Source organism: Fulmarus glacialis, unplaced genomic scaffold, assembly GCF_000690835.1.
Source record: "Fulmarus glacialis isolate BGI_N327 unplaced genomic scaffold, ASM69083v1 scaffold41183, whole genome shotgun sequence".
NCBI lineage: Eukaryota > Metazoa > Chordata > Aves > Procellariiformes > Procellariidae > Fulmarus > Fulmarus glacialis.
This window is the reverse complement of record NW_009205599.1, coordinates 2,492-11,967: the sequence shown is the minus strand read 5'-3', so window position 1 is coordinate 11,967 and position 9,476 is coordinate 2,492. Positions and strand designations below refer to the sequence as shown.

General features: G+C 37.7%; 1 protein-coding gene across 1 annotated transcript; it reads left to right on the top strand.

The window, feature by feature from the left end:
• Positions 1–2,698: 2,698 nt before the first annotated feature.
• Positions 2,699–9,249, top strand: LOC104075071 (CTP synthase 2; the record flags this gene model as incomplete). The annotated part of the gene is made up of 5 exons (XM_009575438.1): positions 2,699–2,901; positions 5,235–5,405; positions 5,691–5,791; positions 7,638–7,754; positions 9,166–9,249. Coding segments are annotated over exons 1-5 (639 nt in total), but the record flags the coding sequence as incomplete, so codon positions are not given.
• Between the last annotated feature and the right edge of the window lie 227 nt (positions 9,250–9,476).

Below are 9,476 nucleotides of genomic sequence, written 5' to 3'. Positions count from 1 at the left end.
GCCGGCCGCCCGCCCGGCTGCTGGGGCAGGGCAGGGCAGGGGGAGCCTCTCTCCTGGGCTCGGCTGCAACTTGCTTCTTGCTGTAGTGCAGCACGTTTGGGGTGGAGCGCTCCGAAATGCCTACAGCAAGCTCCTGTTGATAAGACTAAACGGAGTAATTTGTGTTCCTCTCTGCTTGTGCAGATTTCCAGTTCCCAGCAAAATGTTTGCTTGCAGTATTCTCTTCTTGTTTTCCCTCCCCTAACTGTTTTATTCTCCTTTTACAAGTGACTTCCCAAACCATCTGAAGTTCTTTGTTTCTATTGCAAGTAAACACTGTGGTTCCTTAAGCTGCGGGGAAGTCGCTGTTCTTGCTAAAATCACAGTGAGCTTTTCATTTTGGCTCCTGTAAGCAAGGTGATAGGGTTTAAGAGTTTTGAAGCAGCACATATTCAAGATTTATACCTGTTGAATTAATCTATCCCTCCCCCCACCTTCTTTTTCTGGAAGTAGCTTTGAAAATGGCTTAGGTGGTTATGAAATGTTAAAGTTGACAACTACATTAGCTGATTTATAAAGTAAGAGTCTGAAACAAAGGAGGTAGGCTCCGAATCTTAAAATCTATGCTATTAAAAAAAAGTTACATGTTGAAAGTAGCAGGGAAAAGTTAATTCCTGATGATCCTTTTCTCCCAATTTAAATACTTTTGATGGTTGTGGTCTTCCTTTTGTCTATATTGGCAGGGATATAATAGTTTATTAATTCCTGTTATCAGTCAAAAGACCATTGATAACAAGCATCATTACATTCCTGAACTCTGCTTTCTGAAGATCCAGGCCTTATGTTACTTCAGTACAGTAAGAGGAAGAGCTACAATGTTCATCCACTGACTACTGCTTACTACATTTGAAGGACCATCCTGCTTTGATTTATCCTGAGCGCTGTTAGATCGTGTACTGTTGCATGTTGTTTTGAACGCATTAGGTACTTAAGCAGGGAAGGATTTTCTTGACCCTAGAATTTTTGCTCTCTGGTGAGCCATGCTGTCATTGTTCAAAAGTTACTCCAGTGATTCGCCTCCACAGCTGCCTGAATGTAGTGTGAATGCAATTATGGATGAGATGCACACAAGATCGTCCTCTTTCAGATGGGGTGGAGGTATGGTGGCAAAGTTTATGCTTGTGTGAAAGCCAGGTGAAGTGGGAGAATTGCAGGGACAACATCAACAGCAGTCGGAGAGAACAGCAGATTATAGCAACAAGAAGGGTGATGAAGAATTTTTAATTAGGGTAGTAATTATGAGAATTTTTAGGGGGTGGGCGTGTCTCATCATCTGTTCTAATAGTTCTGGATCCTTTACCATTCATACTCATACACAGTGCAAGGTGGCATAGATATATTAGCATCTATTAGATTATTCCCTCCCCCCTAGTCATATGATTTGCTTAGTATAATATTTGAATCTCTTAGTTCATAGCAGGTCCTTTTCTTTTTCAGTTTTAATTATCCAGGCTTCTTATAAACAACAACATTTTCAAGAGAGGAAGTTTCTGTGTCTGGATAGCTGTTGTTGATTATGCGAGTAGTATTGTGGAGCACTGTGAAATATGATGTTGTATCTGATCAAGGCTTCAGCACCATAATATGCATTAACTGTCATGTTTGTGTCTTCAGGATATAGTGTTTGTGAGTACTCATGGTTGCGGTTCCTTCTTGTGAAGAATCATTTATTTCATGGTCTAGACAGGGAAGCAGACACTCTGACAAGTTGGCCATGTTGAAGGCCACGTGCCATAGCTCTCAGAGCTACTCTGTCCAGGGTTGCTGTTCTGAATTCATGATGCTAATGTCTTAACATCAGATGTTTCTCTAAATCTGAAACTTTAAACAGCTACAATGTTGCTTTCTAGAACAGCATCAACTTGTAATCTGCATCATAGTCCAGAGATGCTAGGTGATTCTTTTTCTGATTTTTTTCTCTCGTAGTAATTACCTGGAGAGGGAGAATGCGTAGGCATGTGAAGAAAGGACTCCAGGCTCTTGAGCAGTAATGTACTGTAGTATAAATATGGACATTTTGGTTCAGTTTTTCTTTCCTGGTCTTATGTTCTATTGTTCTGTAGGGTATTGTAAGACTTTGGTGAAATACTTGATACTCTGTGAGTTGAAGAAGCGAAAGCTGCTGAAAAATGGAGTGGATGGTATAACGTTCTGGTTTTAATAGATATTTGAAGCTACAGTCACTATTTCTGAAGGTAAAGCTACTGGGTGGAGAATGTGAATGTTCTGGCTAATGTAGCAATTAACAGTCTTTGAGCTAACTTCTCAAAACACATGTGAAATGATTACCTTCTTTAATTTAGAAAGAATCTAGGGTGAGATTCATCTTGCCTAACTTGTGGTTCTAAAAGTTAGCTGGCTTTTCCTGTCACAGGAGAGGAATAGGCCGGATGAACTGTGCCTGCCTCTCTTTAGCGTCTCCACAGGGCAGTGTATCAAAATGGTATCTGTTTTTCCACTGTGGAGTGGACTTAGGCGCTCAGCTTACATATTGGTGTATAAGCTGGGAGAGATGAATCCTACTCCCAGATTCCAAAATGGTGATTTTGTTTTCTGTTTCTGAAGATCGTTTCAGTTTGGATTCTTTGCATCCTGAGGTTGTGTTCTTCCCTGGCATGAATTTGCATTCATCACATATGCATCTTTGTCATTTTAGATTTCCAGCTCAAGATCAGTGTGCTTGTGCTGATTTTCCGATGAAGTACATCCTGGTAACTGGTGGTGTCATCTCAGGCATTGGCAAAGGGATCATTGCAAGCAGCATTGGCACCATACTGAAATCGTGTGGTCTACGTGTCACCGCAATCAAAATTGATCCTTACATAAACATAGATGCTGGAACATTTTCACCATATGAACATGGTACGAAGGGCAGTGCTGTTTCCTTTTGCATAAATATTTGTATTCACAGTAATGTGGTGGGTTTTTCGGTTTGGTGTTTTTTTTTTTGAAAAACAGTAGTATGATAGTTATTAGTCATTTTATAATCTATTTGGCAATGCAACTTTGTTCCTTACTATGTGTTCTCAAGGGCATTGTCTGCTCTAAGTAAAGAGAGGAGAAGCCTGTTGGTGAAGATACTTTTATGAGTACATGCTTCCTTCCTATAGAGTACCACCTTGTTGGGAAAATCCTAGCTCTAGGCCTTGTTCAGTCAATGCTATCTTCAGTTCAACTTGATTAAAAAATCAGAAAATGGAATAGTACTATAAAGCTTTTTGAAACTTAACTCCTTGACGGTTACTTATGAAAGCTGTTACCTGGATGTCAGTTGTCAGTGCCTCTAGTGTGTCTTCATGAGAGTTAGGTTAAGTTCCCATTTTAGGCAATGAGGATCTAGTCAAAACCATCAGTGAAGCTTAGAAAGCCAACTAGTGATATCATTTTGAAGTAGATGCTTAGTTTGGTTGGTTAGTTCTCTAAGCTACATTGGTTGTATTGACTACATTGCTGATGAGCTACAAGACAGTCTGACATGCATTTATAATTTTGAACGTTCCTTCAGCTGTCTGTCTTGTTACTTGTACATTTATTGAAAACAATGGTTTTCAAAGTTCCAAAGTACCTTCAGCCAATAGACATTTCTAGTTCTTTTTATTTGTCGGATTTTGTCTGCTTACTTTTAGTTTAGACCAAAATATTTGGAACACGTTTATCTCCTGAATTGAAAAAAGGCCACTTTGCTTTTTAAGTGGAGGAAGAGCACAGCGCATCAGACCTCTCTCAGAAAGCCAAATTTAACTAATCCAGTAGTCCTGCACTTTCAGAAGCACATCTGGTGCTACTTAGGAAGTTGACTGGGGAAGTTATGCCTTTACCTTTGGTGGTAAGACTCCTGCGATGACTTGAGACTGTGAGGATGTATTCCTCCCCTGGATCAAGTACAGGGGAGAAGGGATACTATGGCATGGAAATCCCACACAACTTTTTTTTTTCCTCTGTTTGGCAGTAAGAGATTCTTACTGCTTGTGAAGAAACACTGGCTTGCTGGGTAGTAAGTAGAAATTCACACGAGCCAGAATGGCAAGCCTCTTTTGTTAACATTTTGGCAGAAATATGATTGAGTCAAAGGATTTTAATTCGGTGATTTCCAGCCAACTGAAGAGGTTTTTTTAATAATGTGTTTTTTTATTCTTCCAAGGCCTGCTTATGAGAAATGTTGGTTCTGCTCTGTGTCTGTTGGCTTAAATGATAACTTAGTACAGAGGAGATACTTAGCGCCTCACAGGACCAGGCATAAATCTTCCTTTCTGTTGTATGCATTGTGGTGTTTTTGTTAAACTGTTCGTTGAAGTGGAGTGTTGTATCTTGGTGGGATATATATTTCCGTAGTCCACACTATACCTTCAGGGGGATTTTTTTTTTTCTTGTGCATTAGTCCCATAAATTGTTTAGCCATTGATTCATTGGGTCATGGCAAAATATTTTATGGTTTTTCTGAAGAACTTTCCAGCCTTACCTCAAGATCTACCAACTTTAGTTCCTTCAAAAGTTGACTAGATTCAGAGTTTAGAGACTATTTAGAGGTCTGAGAAAAGTCTGAACCTGAAGGATATTTTCATTAGGTTTTTCAGGGTCAGAAATAACCCTCGCTGTGGACATAGTGAATCAAATATGCAAGATGAAACAACTGAATAAGGAACAATGATCACATTTGAAGAAGCATTTATGTTCATTGTAACTTTACTCCTGATCCAAGCTTTAATCATTAAGATCCAAACAACACAAGTTTATAGTGAAATGCTTTGATCATGCGTAATAATTTATGTTTATAAAAGCACAGTTTTTGGCTGCCATGTGTAAATTAATGTTTTATTTGTTGCTGATTTATGACTCCTGGAGATTGTTTTCTTCCAATCAAGGATTGTAGCATGCTGTTGAAATGCTGGTTAAATATTTTTAAGTCACTTAAATATTTTGGCAATATAACTTAAATTTATTTGCAAAACTATATGTGACTGAGGGATAGGCATTTGATGTAAAACTAATGACTCTGATATTAAGTCACACAGAATGGCAACACAGATTGAGCTGCAGCATGTGCTTTATTGATATGTCATTGTGATATGTCATTTTAAAAAACATTTCTTCAATTTTAAGATGTTTGTTCCTGCTGTATTCCTGTTTTTTTTGTCTGTTTAATAATTTATGATTATTTTATTGCTTTTGTGTCTGTTTTCACTTTCTTTTTTCAGGTGAAGTTTTTGTATTGAATGATGGTGGAGAAGTTGACTTAGATTTGGGAAATTATGAGAGATTTTTGGACATCAATCTCTATAAAGATAACAACATCACCACTGGAAAGATATATCAGCATGTCATTAATAAAGAAAGACATGGTGATTACCTGGGAAAAACTGTTCAAGGTGATATTTTTAATTCTGTGGGATACTAGTCCATTCAGTCTTCACAAAAGAGTGATCAGCTGGAACAAGCTGCTCCTTGCTGCATCATCTTATTCCTTTCTCCTTCCCAAGAGATATGGGTATATTCCTATGATGTTGGGCTTCTGGGTTCAAGGAAGGGAGGAACAGAAAAAGGAGCTAGTAGTTTTGTTTTGACTTTCTACTCATTTTCCCCCTTTTGCATGCAAAAACTGGTATATGGGCCTAAAGTAAGATACGCTTGCCTTCTTTGGTTTTGTCTTGTAGTTGTTCCGCACATAACTGATGCAGTTCAGGAATGGGTAATGAATCAGGCAAAAGTTCCAGTGGATGATGACAGAAAAGAGCCACAAATTTGTGTAATTGAGGCAAGTATGGAACCTTTAGGATATATATCCGCATGAACACAAAGAACTAGCTTGCTTTCTCTTTGCTACTTACTGTAAAACGGTCAGACTGAAGTTTTATGGAGAGCAGCAATGCAAAGACACGTTTTATATTCTTTGATTTGTTCTGAGAATGATAGACATGGTCTTATCCCTACACTTCTGTTTACTTGACTAAATCCCTTCTAGAATACTGCTGAAACTGAGTTGCTTAAGAGTTTACTAATTTATAAAATTAAAGCAGCCAGTTACTGTAATATGAAGTATCTATTCCAAGATACAGACATTTGACTGAAGCTTTATACTGTTAATAGTATTGAGAACACTTGTGTAATACCTGAAATCTCCTATGGTCAGTAGGAGAGCCTGTAACATTCTAGCTTTCCATGTGGCTTCAAATGTCCATCTTGTTGCTCATGGTCATGTTTAAAGGAATATATTTAAATACTGTATAAGTTATTTTCCCACTTTTTGGTGTTATTTTTAAAATCTTTGGAGGCAACTTTATTAATCACTTAACCTGCTGATGTTCTGCACAATGGAAATAATGAGTTTTAACCATCCTTAGTAGGGCATTGAGACAACTGGAGGAAAGGCAGTCAGTAATTGCTAGCATTACTATTACAGCAGAAAATACAGAAAAAGATTATACCTGAGAATTTGACAGAAGAATATGTCATAGATTTAATGCCAGAAGCGACCACTGTAATCAACAGCGTGATAAATTTTGTGACCCAGGTCATAGAATTGTTCAGTATTTCTTATGCAGAAGAATCTGCCTTGATTAAAATATACTTACTGGTATAGCTATAGATCTTTTTTATGATGTGCACAGTGAAAGTCAAACATTTCATTTAAAACAAATGTAAAACCAGTAAATACGGGAGTTGCAGAAGAACGTTAGTAAGTGATGGGCTTGTCAGTTCTTTAACTTCAAACTTAATTTTCTGTTTCCTCCACGTATGGGGTTTTTTTGTTACAGTTCCAGCCTGATAAAAATATTTTTCTTCACGACTTTAAGGATAATTGTAATGTTTTTCCATGGCAAAATCCTGAAGGAGTTAGACTGAATATGTGTGTCACGTGCAAATGTAGTTGTCAGAAGTTTTTCTGGTGCTGGGTGAACACAAATATGCAATTCTGTCAAAAGCCACTTGGTGGCACAGAAAGACCATTCTGAAATACAACTACTTCATAAGACTTAAGGGCTAAACACTGCTTTATTCAGTGCTTAGTCTACTACAGCTCTTTGTGTCTTTGAAAGACATCTAATTTCTGTCTTTATAAATAAGTTTTATCATGGACTTCGTCTTGGGTTTGCTAATAAATATTTAAAGTCTTTGATAATGTGAAATATTATTTCATCTTGTCCATATGGCATTTACTGATGTTGGAAAGCTGTGATAATATTGCTAAATGTCTGTATCTTGTTGGTCACAACTGTTCATTAATCTGACAGACAGGAAGATAAAGTTTTTCTGTACGAACCCCTTCATATCAACTTATCTATTGATTACTTTTTCACCACTTTGAAGGCAGTGTGAAAGCGTGTACCATTCAGTAGCACCACACATCTTCCCATGAGAAGCTTATGTGTTTGGTGTAAAGTGAATATAACAAAACTGGAAAATTGTTTTATGTTTTCCACAGGAAACAAAATGTGCAGAATAGATGAGGGTTCTTTGCAGAGTATGCCTGCAAATTTCAATTGTCGGGTTTTTTTAAGATAAAAATTTCAGAAAACTTGTTGAGTATGTAAGAGGTAGACTTTTTCTTCTTTTGTTTTTTGCTTTCTGCCACTCTGACATATCCAAGCTTTCTTTTTCAGCTGGGTGGAACCATTGGAGATATTGAAGGAATGCCATTTGTTGAAGCATTTAGACAGTTTCAGTTCAAAGCAAAAAGAGAGAACTTCTGTAATATCCATGTTAGTCTAGTACCACAGGTAGGTTATTAAAATGAATAAAATAGATTTTACTCTGTATTGGGCTTTATATTGGTTTACTTCTCCCATTATCCCTTTCATGCTGGAGGATTTTAGAGGCAGAGATATGAAACCCAGCCACACCAGGGTCAATAAAGGCCTTGATAATTACTTTATTGATGTGAGAATCTGTTTTAATATTCTAAGTTACCCAAAAAAACCCCTTATCAACACTAATTTATCTAGAAGGCTGAATATAGTTGTGCTTTGCACTGGAAGGTGCTGGTACATTATAAACCCAGTAAGAAAGGCACTCAGACTCTCTAAGGTATCGTTTAAAATTCTATTTGTTGGAGCTAACACTATAAGGAGAGAACGGTATAAATGACCTTACGTCCCTCTAGGTGGTGGGAACCCCAAGTGATGTTGCATTGAATGGCCCTGTTGTGCAGCATGCTGGACAGACCACATCCATAGAAAAAATTCTCCCCTTTCGGTCATTTGAGCTAACAGATAATTTTCTTACAAGGAAACAACTGTATAATTTTTACTGTCAAACAGAAAGGATGTTCTCAGTAGAACTTCTTGCCGCATCCCTAGATAAAAGCAAGGCCACACAAGTGATGTAATTGTGGGTGCTGAGTGGGAGCTGCCTGCAGGCTCCTCTGTTACAACAAGCTGGCTGAGTTTGTCCTGCGGCCAAGGCCAACGGATTTGTGCAGCACAGCACAGACCGGAGCCTCCTCAGGTGAACTCTGATGTGAATCACTAACTTCTCGATGTACAATGGTCTTCCAGTGAAGACCACTACAACTTTTTGTACAGGGCTAAAAGTATTTTTCCATTCGAACTCTAAATTTTACTTCACAAATAGGTTTTCTTATTATTTTAAGAGGTAAGCATTCACTGGGGAGATTTTGGTAAGCAAAGGTTGGTAATGATGATATGATTGCACCTTGTACAGATAGAAAGAGTATTATTAACCACTGCAGCTATGGATTAGAGAATTGATCAGCAATTGGTAGGATTGATTCTGTGTATTTCAGAACAGAATTATTTACTACATCTGATTATTTCCAAGGACAGTCACTGAAGGCTTTGTGCTATGTTGGACATTGTCCATTTATGAGCAAAATCCAACTTTCGGAATATTCTTCTTCTGCCTGAGTCAATTATATTGAAACTTTTTCTCTGAAAGAAAAAAAAACAAAATAAACCTGACCTGAATTAGGTCCATGTGGTTTCTTCACAGAATTTCTTATATAAGTAATAACAGTGGTGCCATTTCTGTTTCTGGCATATTGTGGCTCTGTTTGGATATGTTTACTTCCTGCAAGTATTATTACTTGCAATGACTTTTCTCTTCTAAGCTGTAATTGCTCTATTGATAGATGTTAGTTGCTATTTGAGCTTTCAAAATATGTCTTTCCAGCCTAATGCCACCGGGGAACAGAAGACAAAACCAACACAGAACAGTGTTCGAGCACTGAGGGGTCTAGGCTTGTCTCCAGATTTGGTGAGTCAATAAATACAGATTTTTATTTATAGGTCATCTAGAAGTGTCCTTGCATAACCTGTGTTCAAAGAATAAGCCTTAGTCTCCCATGAGAGACAAGAATTTTAGAAGAAATGCAACATATATGCTGCACTGCTTCACTATAGCCACAGGAAATCAAATAACTCAAATTCACTCTTAAGTTAACTTAATTCAACTAACTCCTTGCAATATCTTGGGACTGTAGC